The sequence below is a fragment of the Salminus brasiliensis genome, chromosome 20, assembly GCF_030463535.1.
Source record: "Salminus brasiliensis chromosome 20, fSalBra1.hap2, whole genome shotgun sequence".
Lineage (NCBI taxonomy): Eukaryota > Metazoa > Chordata > Actinopteri > Characiformes > Bryconidae > Salminus > Salminus brasiliensis.
This window is the reverse complement of record NC_132897.1, coordinates 18,262,444-18,280,806: the sequence shown is the minus strand read 5'-3', so window position 1 is coordinate 18,280,806 and position 18,363 is coordinate 18,262,444. Positions and strand designations below refer to the sequence as shown.

Here is an 18,363-nt window from a genome sequence, read left to right as displayed (position 1 = left end):
TTCAGTGCCGGTCCATGGTGCCCATGGTTCATATAACTCATAGTGTGAACGCTCATATCTAGAGTGGCTGGTGTAAAAATCCTTTACTTACCTACCACCTGGGGCAGAGTGGTAGCCTCCAGGTCAAGCATGATGGTGCCTTTCTCTATACATGTCCTGAGTTCAAAAAGACTATGCAAGGAGAGTGTGGCCACGTGTGGTTTGCTCCATCGCTCCCCACCCTTTTCCACCTTTTCTTCAAACTTGATCCACCTGGGAAGATGCAGGAACACAGGTCAAATACGCTACTATGTAACCATCATCAAAAAGGCACCCATCTATTGAGCTATAGAAAGTAAGGCTGAGCCATATGGTATCTTACACAACAATAAGACATCTTCACACTACACAATGTTTATCCCGACATTTTGTCATGCAGACAAAATTCAGCAGTAGTAGCGGATTTCAAAAACTGCTATCCAAATACTCAGTCCAGTAAGTATAAAAACAACATTTATCACAAATAAATTTTTGTCATATTGCCCAGCTCTAACAGAAAGGTTATGAAATTGACCAATATATGGAAACAGTGTCAGAAATAAGTACACTTTCATTAAGGTATGGATTGTGAAAACACACAAAGTATATTTTTGGTGTACAAATAAACCCTAAAAATGTCTCTAGTATGTAACAGAGGTTCTCATATTATCCTACATTATGTGTAGACAGAAGTTTAGATTCTGAATTTAATACAGTGAGGTCCTGATTGTATTCTACAGTCTGATTTTATACTATACAGATTAATGTTCAATGATTCCATGTAATTAAAGGTTCTTCATAACTACCTGCTGAGCCACCCACTAACACATATAATTATAATAATAAAGAGATAAGCTACTAGAATTTATAATTTATTCAACAATGGGTTCATGCATTACATAAGTCTTTGCCGCTCCCTGCCAACTTTACTCTTCTAGGAATCACCCAGTTGTCTTGCTGACATTCTTCTTCAATGAAAATGCCACATATACAGCAGTATTGTTTAAAATTTTAATATATCAGTTTTTAATAAACACAGAACCATCATTCACCTATATCATTCATGAGTTTTTTTATGTAATGAAAGGTGCAACAGCACTTTATATTGCTAGCTGTTTAAACAGGTTTACTAAATTGCAGGTGTCTTAATGCCATTTTCACGCTAAACACCTGGTGAAGACTGCCAAGTCAGTATAGAAAACAATACTTAAACAAAACGACTGCCTTTGAGTAAGCAGCAAGCCAATAAGCTCCACCAGTCACAACTTTTTTTTTCTTCAGCACTGTATTAGCCAATCAACTTGCTGAAGCGCTGTTTTTCACAAGCAATTACAACAGCAGAACATTTCAATAGTGAAAACAAAAGAGAGCTGTTAAATCTCGTAATACCATCATTCAAAGTGAACAGGCAGTAATCTCTATCCTCAAAAAACTGTCAAGCGTTAATGTGCTAGTAGCTGCTGAGTAAGGACTCCAAAGAGCTTTGGAACTTAACATGCTACTGCCCCACTCAGTGAAAGATCAAACCCCCTCAGATGAATGGAGTATAAGAGGCGGAGGCCCATTTCTTAGAGGGCGTCACAACACCATAATTGATGTGTGTTGAGACTCGTCTTTTGTCTGAGACCAAACCAGTGCCTGTTTAAACAAGGAGTCAATCGTGGAGAGCAGACGTTTGTACCTTAATGCTCTTACAATCACAGATTGTCAATACACATGTACTTTATGCAAAAAAAAAGGTATAATTTGACAAAAAAAAATCCAGCAGAAGGTAACTGGTAACTGCTGTGTCATTTTAAAGATGTTGAATAATGTCCACAAATGACTAAAACCCTCTTTTAGAAATTCCTTTAATGTTCTTGTCAGCATGAGTGGTATAGCTTAGCATATTGGCACAAAGCAGTCACTGGCACTGTGCCACAGACTCCGGATGTTTTATTCATGAATTCGTCAAAGCTTTAAAAGTGCTGCTCTGCACAGTACATCCATCAAGTCATGCTTTTTCATGAGTAATTAATCTCTTCTTAATAATTCTTGAGCTAACACAATTTTTAAATAAATGAGAAATGCAAAAATGCATACAAATATTCAAATTAAATGTAAAAATAAAACAAAGATTAGCATTTGAAAACATTCACATATAATAACACAAATATAACACAAATAATGTAAAGTAAAAAAGACCCACAAGGGAAATGTTCAGCCTTTTTTTAACACAGTTTTAAAAAGTCAGGCCTTAATCAAAAATGCTAGATCTTACCTGGCTGTCTCCTTCCATTCCATCTCCTGGCCATCCACGGACAGAAGTTCATCCAACTCTGTGAAGAGCTGTGGAGGTGCTGGTCCATCATCTTCTTCACCCAGGATGAAGCGAATACGCTCAGCTGCCGGAGAAACTGCAAAAGGGAAAATACTGCGGGTCAGGGGTTGAGGCACACGACTGTGGACCTGCGTCTTGCCTTCCTCCCCTAAGCCATTGGGCCTGATCTCCGGTTTGATCACAGAAGCCGGTTCAGGTGGAGGGGGGATCTTCACTTCAGACAGTTCCTGCTCTGTATTAGGGTCTTGTTTGGATTCACACTCTGTTTTCTCTTCTTCTTCAACATTGCTCTTCTCCACATTGTTGTTGTCCGACATGCTCCCTATGTCGTTCTCTGACACATCCATCCGAAAACTATCCCAAAAAAGAAAGTTTTACTCCTTAGAGGCCTGGGTCTGAGTTGAGGATGGGTGAGAAAGGGATGGAGGTCAATTTCACAAGCCCCCCTGCAGCCAAGCAGCACTTAGACCTTCATTAGAGCAGTCCGAGTTGCCCACTGTCCTCTGTCCCCAAGTATAATGCAATGACACCCAGGTAGCTAAAAAAAGGGGTCCCCCTGTCCCCTGACAGCAACAGCCCGCCCCTCCGTTGCTCCGCCAGTAGCCCCCTTACCATTGGCCCTCAAGCTCTGGCACTCTGCCCTTAGTCCCTCATTAACAATTAGGAAATGTTTCACAAACTGTTCATTCTTCACAAGAGGGCTTTGCTTTCCTTGTCGCTTGTCTTCTAATTTGAATATTTGTCAGTCATCAGAGCTTGCAAATACATATATAGATTGCTGCAAGATATCAGTATCGACAGGCTGAGCATTTTGCCAAGTGAGAGAGCTACTCATTTCAACCTAAGTTTTAATGTGCTAAAACCTGTTTATGCACCCAGAGAAGATTCAAATATATTCAGGGAAAGAAATGTATTACTGATACTACATAATGACTGTTAGCATGCTTTACAGGCAACCGAAGAAACGTTTTAGGATCAGGACAGAGGTAAGCAACTCCGTCTTTGCAGACGTCAAACCAGTTCACAATTCTGTTTTCTTTTCCAACTTCCACTGAACTCAAGCCAGGTAATCAAAGTTTGGTACCTGACCTCTGATTACCTGGCCTGCATGTGTTTGGGGTTGAATAAAATATCCACAGGCTGTTTTTCAAATTCTGTCTAGTACGGGAGTACTTAAAGAGCATGATTTATGCACTTCACACAAAAACCCATCAGTCATAGAAGTGGCAGAAAAATCAAGAAATCAAGAATGCAGCGCATTAACTGTAACGTCATTAGATTTTTTGAAACTGAGATTTTTCTGGAAGCAAACAACATTAGAGACTGATTGGGGATCTTCAAACACAGAAAATACCTCTGTCCAAGTTTACTATATAAAGCTTTCTGTAAAACCAAACAACGCACTGTGTTATATTTGCCAGTCTTTAAAGAAGCCGACATCTGGGCATTCAGCACCTGTCTAGCTTCAGCACATTTCGTGACAGTAGTTGCAAAATAGCTCAACCAAATGTTGTTAGACCTTTCCTTCTCTCTACCAACCAAGTTGAACTTGAGGAAGAGGCTTCAGAAGTGGATTTAATACTTATTTCAAGTAAAGAACTTTGCTTTGTCTTTAATAAGGCATAACCCAATTGCAACTGATCAGATGAGATAACTCCTCTCCTTGCAATCCTTCAGCGCACACTGGCATGAAGACAACTGGTAGGCCATTTTTCTATGCTGTTAAATCAGGGGTAATGTGATGCTTTTAGCCACATCATTAAAGAGTCTGCGGAACCTAAAGCAACTAGAGGAGTTCAACCGATGAAAACTTTGAGATGATGTTACAAAGCTAGGATCACAACAGCTGAGAGTCGGATGTAGAGCCTTTCACAGCAGAACTGCTTAGTTGTCCCTACTTGCTTCGCTCGCAATGACCCTGAGTTGCATACAGACCACACCGCTGCTGATGTGCTAAGCCTTGGAACAGTGCTATGCCTCACACAGTTGCTAAGTGAGGCTTCGATTGGAGAGACGGGCCGAGAGAAGGAGCAAAAGGGAGTTCAACATGGACGAGTGAGCAGGGAGAGCAAGCACGAAAAGAAGAGATGGAAATGAAAATCACATCGTTCAAATGGGTTTCTGTGGGCTCAGTCGCCAAGAGCCACAGGCCTACACAAAGGGGACTTTGTCCCTAAAACAGGGGGCTCATGGGAAAAGCAAGGGCTTGGGGGGGAGGGGGGGTGTGCAGTGCCCGAAAAGGGGCTTAGTGGGACTGCCACTCCAAGCTGGAGAGTCTCTTTCTCGTTAACACTGCTACACAACATTGGCAACAGTGCCGCTCACTAACATGCACAAGAAGAAACGTAGACTGTGAAACACTGCACACCTGATCACTGCTGGAAGGGTAAGAAGGGGTAAATAGCTTTGTGCTTCCCACAGCTTTGCCCACCTGAAATGTATGCATCTTCTTCTAAAATAGATAGCAAGCAAAATGCCAATAAAAGAAGAGCATCTCAAAGTCTAAGGTAATAGCAAAGGGACTTATTATGAGCTGTCCATACGACCCCTTGGTGGTAATGTAGGAAAATCACCATCACTATGTGGAAAGATTTTAGACAGGAATGGTGGAAACTGGGTTGGGTTTACTTTTGATAAGAACATGACTGGTCTCTGAAAGAGATGTGGAGTAATGGAGGATAGTACCAATCCTCAACTTAATTGTCATGAAATCGGTGGTCTGGGGTTTGCTTCAAGGGGACTCTTGCGTGGTCTGCTGCAAGTGTGGAAGCTATCTGACATGGCATCACATGTGGGGTTGCGTGATGTGACTGATTCAACTTATCGCTATGGCTAGGGCGTCTTCTTGTTTGCAGGAAAATAAAGAATAAAGATAAAAAGTTGAGCCCTACCACTTATATATGTTAAGAATATGCACAGAAAAGTGGCGACTGAAATTGCGCAATCGATCCATGGTTCCCAAGGAATTCTTCTGTGTAAAAGCAAACCAGTGATAATGAGCCCCTCGTCCAGACAGGCCCAGAATCGGCCCAGCGTGCGGACTCATGTGTTTGGGACAAGCGTGAAAGCGCCCTAAAAAAACAGCCCACATTCTTGGAGGAAAAGAAGGCAATCGCTAAGAAGCAGATTAGATGATCTGACTTTTGAACAAGCTGCAGTGGTCAAGACTTATGTTAGTACGAATAGTTTATGAGACTTCATAGTCTATGAGACTATGAGACTTCTCACATACAGTCTCTCAGGAGGCAAGAACTAGCCTTCGACCTTCAGATGGCTAGTTGTTGGTGCACACGTGTGATAGGGAGGAGACATATAAAGCATCTTGATGGGAATAACTGTTGTGGTCAAAGGAAAGGCATAAGAATCAACAACCTTCCAGTGCTAAGTCAACATCCCTGCCGTGGGATACCAGGCATATTCAGGCTTCTCCCTGGCATGCTATGATAGGAACAATCCTTATGATTGTCAGCATTCGTGCCAGCATTTTTCAAAACCATCTTCATGTTGTAAACCAGATGAAAGATCTATTTACACGGGTTATGGTTTAAACTTTGTACATCTGCCTGTTGGAAGCAAACAAAAAAAGGACACTGGCTTTGTATCTCCTCCTGGCAACCAACACTGGCTGGGAGCACCCGATTAGCCACATATCAAGACACAAAGAAGACTTGAAATTCACTTCCGATAGTGGTCCACATTCACTGATGGCATTGTGAGGAGTGGAGGATTAAGAGTAAACAGATAAGATCACTGGCCAGTTTTGGCTTAAAATGATCATTCAAGGCACATGTTCTTAGCAGGGAGTACTGTAAAAATAGAATAACTGAAGCCAATTAAAACTCAGTTTTAGTTTCACTAAATTATTCTTCATCCACATAACATCTGCAACATGGTCATCAACAAAAGATCTTCTCAATGCAAATGCTACATTTTAGCAACTAAGAGTGGGATTTGCAAGTTTGTTTAGCTAATTTCCGATGACACGTGCACCAACTACTATGCAGGATCAGCAAAGTTCTGTAGAATCACAAGGTAAATCTGCTTAGTACATTCATTTGTTTCTGAGTAGAAAGACCACTGCAATCACTGACCAGATACAATTTCAGATTCAGTCTTAGGCATTTTGTGGTGAAATAAAAAAAATAAAGCAAAACAATATGGACATTCTGATGCTTTTGAGGATCTACCAAGTTGAGGAACAGTGATTGAAGCAGCCAACTGAAATGCATTTGAGGTGTCACATGCCTGTGATCAGTGGCTTTTGTCCTTTGTTTGCAGTACAATGACGCTTCATTCAGATTGTTCTTTCAGCACATGCCCACCCCAGCCACCACTTACACGCTTCCTAACAATGACAAATACTCAGACTCAGTCTGCACAAACTAAACTGTGAAATGTTTTACTCATGGGTTGATACTGTGCTTGACCTCTTGTTCTGCAGAATATGTTTAGCCTAGAAGTAGAATTATGCCACTTTCCAAAAAGAAAAGGGCTGCTTCATCTTCACCTGGGGTTTAAACAAAGAAAATAGCATTAGCAGTGGTGCTTTATTTACAAGTATTGTTAGAAAAGTTTTAAAGCTTTATAAAACATGGCTCCTCAAGCCTCATCCCAACAATCATCAGCCAGGGACTCATCTAAACAGCTGCCTAGTGCTCTAAAAATGAAATAACTGAAGCCCACAAAGCTGCAGAAGGCTATAAAAAGATAAAGCAAAGTAAAGGGCTTTCAGGTAGTCATTTTCCAAATTCAGAATGTAATTTTGAAATGGCAGGTAACAAGAACTATAGGGGTCAAGTTGAGGTCTGGAAGACCAGAAGAACTGCTCATAGGTTGGCTAGAAAGGCTAATCAGAACTCCTGTTTGACTGCAAAAGATCAGACTCTGGAGTGATGGTGCACTATTCTACTATGCAGCAACACCAACACAAACATGACCTTAATGGAAGATTCATCAAAAAAAAGTATATAAAAAGCTATACTTAGGGCAAAGACAGAAGATGGAAATAAAGAAAGTCGTCTTTTACTCACTTAGCTATTCATAGTAACAGATATTTGAACCAGGGGGTTTACAGACTTGTTTTGCATGCTGGTGTATATCCAACTACACTATATCAACAATGCTCCAGAATGCAACATTTTGAACAAGATTTAGCCCAAGTCAAGCTAATGGCTAAACTACAAATAATTCATAAATTTAACCAAAAACCCATTTAACTGCATTTTCACACTGAACTACTATGTTATACTGGTTATTTTAATGTACTTAGAAATTAGAAATACCAAAAGCAAGTGCACACACGAAAAAGGGTATACTCAGACTGCATACTGATCAGATACATGCCATACATTTGCCAACTCCAAATTAATTTCAACCCTGGAAAACCGTCAAACAGAAAGCCTGCAACTAATTGTGCCATAGCTATTATCTGACATTTGGACAGGGATTCCATAATGGTAGCCCTAAGAAACCAACAAAAGGTTAAAATGGCATGGGATCTAAACCAGAGCTCATTTTTGTTGGTTGTATTGGCCAAAGTGTTAAATCTCTTTAAGAATGCCCAAATGTACTATAATCATGTCTGTGGTCTGGTTGCTTCCTTCATGTGGGTGGACATGTGCTGGCTATAAGCACCTTTAATCCCAACCACACCAGTGTCCACTCAGGGGAAACAGCATGGTTTTACACAGGACAATACACAGGATTTAATATGTGGATACCCTTTTGGCAGACACCTGCAATAAATATTTAGTGTAATGCTACTACAGAAATAGCGCAGACAGTCAATTCCTGGTGATTCAATAAAACAAAGCTGTATAATGCTATAATAGATAACCCCGGTTGCCTCCTTTTATGTGGAGAGCAAATAATGAGGCATATTTAATAATGTTAATCCTATCAGCGTACATACAAATATTAAGCCAACTTAAATCCCAGTAAAAAGTACAATACTGAATATCTCTCATTTACATAAAAATGCTAATTGTACAACCTATAGTAATTCATGTCCGCAATGTAGTTAACCTTTGGTCCAGGGGGATCACTGGGATGTGTAAATGTAGGGAATGTTGAAAAAGAGAGGAACTATCTAGACAGTTTTTCCAAGAACACTTGTGTTTATAGCTATCTATATCACTCATAGAGGCCAGCCTTAGGATGAAGAAGGTGGTTAGATTAACTAATTATAACCTGCAGTGGGGGGAGCGACTAACTGCCTTAGAGAGGATTACCGTGGGCTGTTTCTCTTGCCTTATGGCTAAAGAGATGGTCTATGAGACATCCTGCTCAGTGCAGGGGCTGACTGGCTCCCACTGGCACACTTATTGGACGGGAGACTTTTTTTTAAAAAACACTCTGCCTATGACATACAGCAATCCCATTCAATAGCATCTATGCTTATTTTACCATATAAATATGGAAAACCAGAGTGACTGGAAAGAAAAGACTCCTCAGGTGTACACGATGAAAGTCTATGGAACACAGTCAACTATTGTGTTGGGTATTGTTTTTCATTTTTTCTTATGATTTTCAACACAGATCTGCATTTAGATGCATAAAAGGGCTTCATGGATAAGCATAGCTTGCAAAGGCACACCCCTTAAAAATCTCAAATACTCCTTGTAGAGATGTCTCATCCAGTTTTTTGCCCCATGATCAAATCCAAATCCAACTTAGTACTGAATATCGATGAACACCAAACAGATGTTTGTGTTTCTATAGATAATACAGCTATACAACTTAGGTAAGAAATTGCAGTAGTATGTGGTTCGGGACTGATTTACTTTGTTTGGTTGTTTACTTTTTTAAATGACCATTTTACAGTGTGTTAATATCTTATAATTGAGTCTGACTGACCTTCCTGATCATTCTTGCTCTTTCAGACACTTGAAGTTGAGCATTCTACTGCAAACTACATTATTTCCTTTACATCTGCACTCCTGGATTCCTCTTTAAGTTTGAGCGTAGATTTACCCATTAGCAATAACAGTCCCACTTGTAGGTGGGATTTGCCATTGCTCGTCCCCGATTGGTACGGTCCCACTGGTGGGATTTGCCACGGTTGGTCCCTGATTGGTACAGTTCCACCGGTGGGGGTGTACCAATCAGGGACCAGCTATGGTAAATCCCACCCAAGTGGGACTGTACTTGCTAAAGGGTAAATCTACGCTCAAACCTAAAGAGAAATCCAGGATATAATGTAGCCCACATTATTATAGACACTGTTCCTTACACTGCACAGTCATTCCTACTGATTCCACATCCTTCAAATGTTGGTCATCCCCCAACAATCTGTCACAGAAAACAAACAATACATGCATAGAGTAACCTGTTCCCTTATCTTATCTGTACCCAGTAGGATTTAGATGTGAACAATGCGTAGATGTCAGAATATCGCCTTGAACATTTTATCATCAAATTCAGTCGTCTGGCATAAAAGCAACACAGACAGAACAGATCAAGCTACAGAACCATAAAACTGAGGAAGCTCCTTTGGTATTGCCTGAGAAAGCCCTAACTGAAACCACTGTAAGCGAAAATGTAAATATGGTCCCAGACCAGCACCAGAGGCTTCTTCCAACATCATGAACAGCCTCCCACAAAACCTGTCCAAGTTCCAGGATGTAAATGAATCTTCCAAAGTGCCCAGAGAGGTTTTCTTTATGCCTGTATAGAAGCAACCATCCAGGGGGGTGAGGGCTGCCAGAAACATCAGAAACTCTCCTGAACAACAGCAAATGTGTGGGTTGGACTGTTTGGGCCCAAAATATCCATGACTTACTGAACTTGATTTTGAGGCAAAAGCAAACTAACCATTCTGGCACTAGGATTAATGAAGGGCAGCATGGCTGCCTTTAGTTTACTTTTTTTTCTTTTCACTATTTATTATTTTCATACGTTATGAAGTTTGTCAGTGATCAAATCCTACAGGGATCTCTATGGCTATAAAGCAGAAAAAGGAAATCTGCAGTCAAATAAAAATTTACTAACACAGTACTACAGAACACCTTCTAAAACCATGTAGCGACAAAGCATTTCCTCCAAATCTCTTCAATGTCATCAGCACTGTTAAATTAATTCTGATAGAATTACTGGCCTGCTCTCAATCCCCACACTCCTCTACATCCTGATATTTGTGTTCCCCTCAATCTGATCTGGGTGTTTTTCTGTTTTTCAGTTCTGAACACACTGTTCAGTGCTGGTTGAAAACCAAAGGAAGGTGCTTGGAACTGCTGCTGGTAGCTCCTGAGTGTTTCTATGACAGTTCCATTTCTAACCATAGCCGTAATTGAAGAGTGAAAAGAGTGTGTTGCCGTACATGGTTTTTGAGGAATGGGTAAAAATAGAAAGAAAATAGATAAACGTCTGGAGGAAAAGCTCCTCAAATGCAGTCCAGACTCAAAACTGCTTTGTTACTTCCTTTGGATAATGTCTATAAATGGCTCCCAGAGGGCGCTCTGCTAGAACAAAGTAAAATCAAAGAATCGGAACTGGATCAGGCTTAAAATAGGCGACATCCAATCCATTAAAATTTGTCTGGATCAGCCCCGGTCTTAAAACACTGGATCAGATCGGGACATCTCTACACAGATAAACAGATCTCTACATGTGTAAAAAAGAGAAAGACCACTTGAACTCTCCAATCCAAGATGAGTCGCTACAATGATTTTGGGAAGCAAAATCAACTGAAACCTGCCCCTAATACTATTTCCATTTTAAGGAGATTTACTACTTCATTTGTGGTAGCTTATAATAGAGGATGACTGATAACGGCAAACAAGCATCCGGATCAAAGATAACAATCAGGAAGCAATCCATCTAAAGACAAAGGGTCAATGTCCCCCTCTGTACACAAGCTTTAGACCATAGAGGGCTGGTGGCAAACAGCCAGCACATTGTTACCCTTAAGCTTGCTGTAATAATCTACCTCACAATATCAATTTCCCACAGAAAATCATTCACGTGTAAAAAATAGACATGCTGGGTCTTTCTGTGGGCTGACAACTCTGGACTTCTGTCTTCAGGCAAGGTCTTGCGTCCATCAGTGTGACTTCCATATAAGGTGTATCCAATGATTATTAGTGTGACATCAGTTCATAAGTCCTGTTTTAATTAAACAGGGTCACTGTTAGGGGGAATAGTTAGCACAACAGAAGGAAAAAGGTAAGCTATGACCATCCTGCAGAGTGTAACTGCACTTCCAGCCTGAGGGAAGTTTCCATTAACAGCTGTGCACAGTGAGGGGACAGTGAAAGGGTGACTGCAATATCCTACAGTGTTATCACAAAGCTGCATCCAGTCTTGTTCTTTTGTAGGCGACTGGGCTGGTTACAGGACTTTCAAATACATGACCGACACTTTCTTTGTCTCCTCTCCCTCCTTCGTGCTCACTCTCCTCCTCTCTCATTCGCTATCCAACTATACCCCTCTACCCCTACAGCCATCATTAGGGACCATTTAAAGCCTCAGTGTCCAAATCGGCAGAAACGCCTCCTAAGTGATCCTCCTAAGGTCAAATCTCCCTCACCATTAGATATCTCAGCCATGCACTCATACACACATCCTTTTCTCCAAGACTCACATCAGGCAATAATGGCCTATTTCGAGTGGCTATTAGTTACACAGAGGGGCCTTCACTCCTGTCTGTCCAAACACACTCATACACTGGCTGGGCAGCTCCAGATATCGGTTCTGACTAAGTCGAGTCAGCAGTGGCTCCGGCCTACGGCTGTATGTGTGTCGGCATGTGCATGTGAGTGCGTGTGCGTTTTTTTAAATGACTGGTTCTTTGAAGGAGAACCGGGCACTAATGTGAGCTGACGGCTCTTTGGCAGGCACTTACTGAGTGGTTTGAGGATGCTGTTGCTGGCCTCCTCAGTGTTTTCAGCATCCGACCTGTCCGAGGCATTCTCTGTCACTTTCTCCTTCCTGTCCTTGTGGCTGGTACGCCGGCGGTGGCGCCTCCGACGCCGGTAGCTCTTGGGCACGTGTACTCCAATGTAGATGGTGTGGTGGCCTGGGAACGAGAAGACAAGGATGCTCAGATGGATCTAGCTATTGGGGATTGCACAGAACTGCAAGGGAAATGTGCTGCAGATCAGCTTAACTAAATGGAATGGAAGCCTAGGATCTTCTGACCTGTCCCTTTTCAGTAAACCTTATCAGCATTGTTTAAGAAGACTGGGGATTCAGAATTTCAGCTATTAAGACCAGACAGGCCAAATGTTCAGGGTATCTTTCAAAAGTGGACCTACGTTAAATGAAAACATCAGCAGCAGGTCACATTCACCAAAACTAATTCTGAGAAAGGAAATGTTCTACAGGACACTGAGGTCAAGAGCTGGGTGTCAATTGTTTCCTCAGGGTCTACTGGGAGGGACATTTGGTGTTCTTACCAAAGTAAGGATGTAAATAAATGCCAACCACTTCCTCTGATGCAGGAAATGGCCTCAGCAATCGGGAGGACAGCCCAAGAAAAATTGTCTGGTCCTCAAAAAGAGGGTTTGCACTCTACTGATGGACCAAATATTTTGTCTAAAGATAATCAGCAGGTAGACCCTGAACTTTCAAAAGTTTAGGTTCTTCTCATAGAGTCACGTAAGTTCACCTGTTTTGCAGCCTTTCAAAATACACCAACAAAACACAGGCTCAGTACCCTGTTTTGGCATTTGGATCCAAACAAGACAATGCTAGGACTTTTTGACCTCAGAGCAAATTAATCTCATAAAAGCTAGAACAGACAGACTTAGCTAGACAGAGATGATGAGATTATTAGACAAAATACACTCCCTTTTTATAGGCTTGAACTGGTAGACAACTGACTATTTAGCCTATTCACAAAACCAACAAACATCAATAAAGATTAACAAGAAATATTAATCACACATAAGCAAACACTGGGAACAGCAAGCTACTGTTATACTTAATATACCTTGACATCCTGGCAAACATATCTGTGTTCAGTAAGCTCTCGTTGCTTCCCTTGGGAGTCCCTGGGTGTTACTCCAGGACTGAGTAGTGCACATCTATGATAACAGCATTATGCCTCTTTCCTGTCAGCTTATATGCTTGTCCAGCACACATGGCACACATGACTCTGTGGGAAACCCACCGAAGCTCAGACAAATTAGACAATAGTTTAATAATATTGCACAGAAACAGTCCACTCTCTAAAGAGCCGCCAGGACGGCATGTACCCCTATGTTTCAAAAGCCTTTTGTGGCACAAGTTGCAAAGGTTCTAACAGGACTATGCTCTAATGCTCTCCCAGTGCCAAAACGCAATCAACTTTCTCAAAGCTATGGATCTTGTCTTGTTCTCAGTCTCATCTCAAAAAACAGACACTTAAAAAAGCATCAATGCTTATGATCTTAGAGAACCTAATAGCCTCAAACCCGGATACAGAGCAATAATTTTTGCAAAGAATATATGTGAGTGTGAAGAACCATTAAGAAGTTACCATAGAGATCCAACAACAATTAAAGTTTTTTCTTGGTCTTTTCCAAATGCGCATTCTAGCCAAGAATGATTTAGGAATCTTTTTAGGAATATTTTCAATAATTGCCTAGGCCGATCAAACTTGATGAGTGCCTAGTCCTTTCAAACTGCGCAGGCTAATTTGATTAGGATGCTGATAGAACCCTGCGATGGACTGGTGCCCTGTCCAGATGGTATTTCGGCCTTGTGCTCAATGATTCCGGGAAGGCTCTGCTCTTACCGTGACTCTGACAGGGAATAAGCTAAAAATATGGATGAATGTATTGACAAAAAATGTGTTATGTTAATTAACAGCAGCTCAGAATTACAGAGAATGTGAGTAAAATATTTCGATATATTTTCTGCATTGTCTGAATCTTTATTTGATACATTTTGTTATGTTGGAAGAAAACTAAATTATTTCAGTATTTTTTTAAGGTTTTATTACAGCATTAATAAACAGTCTGTGTAGTCAAGTATAGCAACGTACATTCAGACCTGAGAAAATAACAGGCATGGGAATAATAACCAATCTACGATGATAGAATAGGAAATGAAAAGGCAGAAGAGAGAGTGAAAGAAAGAAATAATAAAGAAAGAAGAAAGGATAAAAGAGAAAGGTAATAAACAACAATGATGGAGAGAGAGAGCGAGAGAGAGAATGTAAAGTAAGGAAAAGGGAGTGGATGTAAAAAAAAAAAAAAAGTAACAGAAGGAAAAGGAGAGGTGAGGAGGGTGGAACTGCATATTGCCTGTCCAGCTTTGTACCGGGCTTCCTGTCCTTTTTGGAGAAACCCATTTCTAAAAGGCCATAGAAAGCAGTCTGAATTAGAGTGGCACACTGTTTGTCAGTGGATAAAGTTCCCTGCGTCTGGCTGAGCCCTGTGGGCTGCCGGAGCTCAGTATCTCCAGTTACCCCAGTAACAGAGCGGCTGGAACAGTGGGTTCCAGAGAAGAGTCGGGCAACACAGCCGCACGCACTCCCAGCATGCTAATACAGCCATGAATCTTAGGACAGAAAAAAAACAGCCACACGCTTGCTCACCATTTATAAACCCACTCCAAGATAATTTACTCTGAAAACTGGGTTACATTAGTTTCTAAACCCAAATATCTTTGCAAATTGGAAATTCTTTACAAATAATGAGACACAGAAAGTCCCAAATACTACTATTTGCAAAAGCTCAAGTGTCTCATCATCTATTTAAAGGGACCCTAAAATGGAAAACTGTATATTCCCTGGCATAGTTGAATAATGAGACACTGCTGTGCTCTCCTTCAAAAGAAAATCTGGCATAACCAAAACAGGACTGGAAAACGAACCAATTCCAAAACTGTTACGTAACAGTCTTGACTCTAGTCTAAACTGGCAATATGATGGTGTTGTTGAGACTGGAGAGCAGCTCATATGCATTAGACATGTTGGTTATGGGAATACAGGTTGCCTTGTGAAGCTCACTTGGCATGTGATGAAGCAAAAGCCAGGAGAAGCAAACAGGGATCCACGCTAGGCTAAAAGCCAAATCTAGTCGATTCTAGCTTTCAGTATCTCTTCGCTCCCTCGAAAAATAACAAACTGAACTACCTCGGCTGAATCAACCCAGAGCTAAACTCACATCAGATGGTAGAGTACCAGCTCATGTTTTTTTACTGGTAAGACTCATGAAAGCCAAACCTGGGGAAGTGAGTAGGGGGCAAGGTTAAAAGCTAACCGGTTATGTTGAAAGGACACAACGAGAGGACAGCTGCACTATGCGGGAATAACTGGGGATAACTACAGTATTTTTGTGACAGTGTTAAAACAATGCTATAACATGGATTCTCCAGGCTTTACAGTGCTGTAAACCAGCCAATAAAAGTAGAGCTTATCAATGCTTTTTCCCACAAGCCCTCAGTACAAGAAAGATCAGCATATTTAATTGTGAGGCAAAATAACATGGTTGCAAATAGGCTTGTTAAACAATATGTTGGTCATTTATCACCCCGAGTCTCACACTACATATTTACACATTGAACAGCAACTTATACTCAATAAATGAATTCTCTGACAGCTCCTCTCGTACAGCGTCCTTATCATAGCTTTAGTGTATGCTGCGCTGTTGTGAAACGTAACACGGCTCTGTGCTAAACTGAACTTTGACATGAGACATGTTTGGCACTGACAATAAAGTGACTTAAGAGGTAAGTGGAATAGGAAGTGTCCATGATAGGGGATTTAGTCTTACAACCTGGGAACATTCAGCTTCACTTTGGCAAGAGGAAGTGGACGGATTGTGAAGGAGTTCAGTCAGAGGTGAAAGGAAATTTGTCTTTAAAAAGTATAGTGATTAGAGGAGACTAGTATGTCACCAACAGTTTTTAATCATATTTTGACTCTAATGACCTTAAAGGTGCTGCAACCTGCTTTTCCTCTCCATAGAGGAAAATGTCAAGACCACCCAGTGTGTACTGACACATTGTCCTAATCTGGACTGACACAAGTCCTAATCTGGAGGCATTTTAAGGGCTGAAAGGAACCTTATTGATGGAAACTAATTTAGAAGGATGAAGGATATGCATTATCTCTGTCACACAAAAAACCTTCTCCAAACATATCTCCAAAATGGCAGCTTAACAAAAAATCCTTCATAGCTTTTAAGTAGAAGTCAATGTAAAAATATTTGATTCATTTTGGAGCATATCTGGTGGTCAAATGATGTCAATTAGGTCAATTATTTGCTAATCAACTTTGGCAAACGTAAAATGTCACATCTAACATCATGCTGTAGCTACTTAAACATCACATTACTAAGGTTTAAATTTGACTACTGTTTAATTCCCATCTATCAATTATAGGCCTAGGTGAAAAAAAAGAAACACACCTACACACACTTGACAAATATCCAGGTTTGTTGGCCAAGTAGACCAGGAGGCGATTAGCGAAGTAAACACAATGTCATGTGACCCTTGAGCACTACATCTTCATCACACCACCCGAACTTAAAAAACAGGGGCCAATCAAATAGAGTGTGAATCTATTTGAAACGGTGAATGCTAATGTTCAGCTTAATATTGATCTGGAATATCTGACATATGAAGGAGATGGCAGGTGATACTAGCTGGGGTGTACACGTGTGCGAACTGGCTAGCAGTACTAATGATGGCTAACTGCTAGACAACAGAATTGTAAAGAAAGTCACTCAACAATCTTACCTTCGACCTCCTCCTCATCACAGACGTGCTTGAGAAAGGACGCCCCTCGGTCCAGCACCGCCTCATCCTCCATCCTGTAATAGTAGAAGAGGAAGAAAGACTGCTCACATTTTTCTTCTAGAGACAGCGTTGAGCCGTAGCGCCTTGGCTGGTTCACCTGTAGTATGTTACTGCTAGGGGTAGCCATGGTCCCAGGTTAGCAGGGAGCGCTAACAAGGGAGGCAACTCAGGTTCTGGATCCAGCCCTAGGGTAGTGGTGGTCAGCTAGCAGGACAAATGGGACACGTTCCCAACCCCTGACAAAGCTACTGCCCTTGAGGGAGACACAGGGAGCTGGCAGGTAGATGCTGGGAGGGTAATCCAGCCTGCTTGTGGGGTAGGGGGAGGGCAGGCTGAGCGTCTCTGCTAGACGTTAATTGACTTTGATGGGCCAGGAGGTGACGACTGGGCAACCACGCACAGATTCCAGATCAGCCGCAGAGGGTAACGGCGTCCAGCTGAACGGCGCAACAGGTACCGCGTGGTTGGAATATGCGCTAAGCGCGCAGATCACACCCACACGTTGTATATATGAAACTTCCTCTGGCTGGCCTCGATAAGTACACATGCACACACATACTCACATACCAAACTAACAGGCAGGTGGGGCATCACGTGGCTACCGTGCAATCATCTGCCCTTTGAGGATTAGGTGAGCTTCTCTTGGGGGTATAATGCAGGCGCTCATAACAAGACTTAAATAAACTCATTTCCTGTTTCAGGGTTTCTTATAATGAGACAAGCATGCCAGACATGTCATTTTCTCCTAGTAGTTATTCTTTCCATTAACGTGAAGGAGGTTAAACAAATAACAAATACTTACCTGTGGTTCTGCATGTAGAATTGTGTAAAGAAAATTAGGACATCCCAAGAAAAGCTTTGTCTTTTAAAACATATTTAAATATGTGGACATTTGGTCTTCATCTGAACAGTACTGAGAGATGGAGGTAACATAACTAAACAATGAAAACTATGAGGAAAATGTTAGAACTCCCTTATGTTCAACCCCATGTTTGGAGGAGCCTGTTTTGTTTAATAATGCCTTTTATTTATCTTGGAAGTTGGATGTCAGAGCTGGAAATGATGGGAATGGTGGGAATTAAGGTAAACATTACGATAATTGTACCCTATTTTAAAACCTTTGCATAAATCAGTTAAGCTAAAGACTTTGAAGTTTACCACAACTGGTTTTATGGTAAATCTAACCAAAATATGTCCCACTTCTTATGTCCCCAGGTTAACACTGTTAGCGATACAACGCATTACACAGTATTCTGCTCATCCAAACACCATTGAAACTGTGTGTACGGCCAATTTAA

At 41.3% G+C, this 18,363-nt stretch overlaps 1 protein-coding gene across 5 annotated transcripts in view; it reads right to left on the bottom strand.

The window, feature by feature from the left end:
* slc4a4a (solute carrier family 4 member 4a) overlaps positions 1–18,363 on the bottom strand; it is a 51,335-nt gene that overhangs the window by 27,341 nt on the left and 5,631 nt on the right. For 3 of the 5 annotated variants that reach the window (XM_072664923.1, XM_072664920.1, XM_072664922.1), the window contains exons 3-6: positions 17,006–17,079; positions 12,180–12,353; positions 2,279–2,414; positions 92–252 (exon numbers count right to left, since the gene is read on the bottom strand). In XM_072664923.1, the coding sequence (XP_072521024.1) occupies positions 92–252; positions 2,279–2,414; positions 12,180–12,353; positions 17,006–17,079 (545 nt within the window). Of the gene's footprint in view, positions 1–91; positions 253–2,278; positions 2,842–12,179; positions 12,354–17,005; positions 17,080–18,363 lie in introns of those variants that run through there. The other 2 variants (XM_072664919.1, XM_072664921.1) reach the window with 1 other exon arrangement.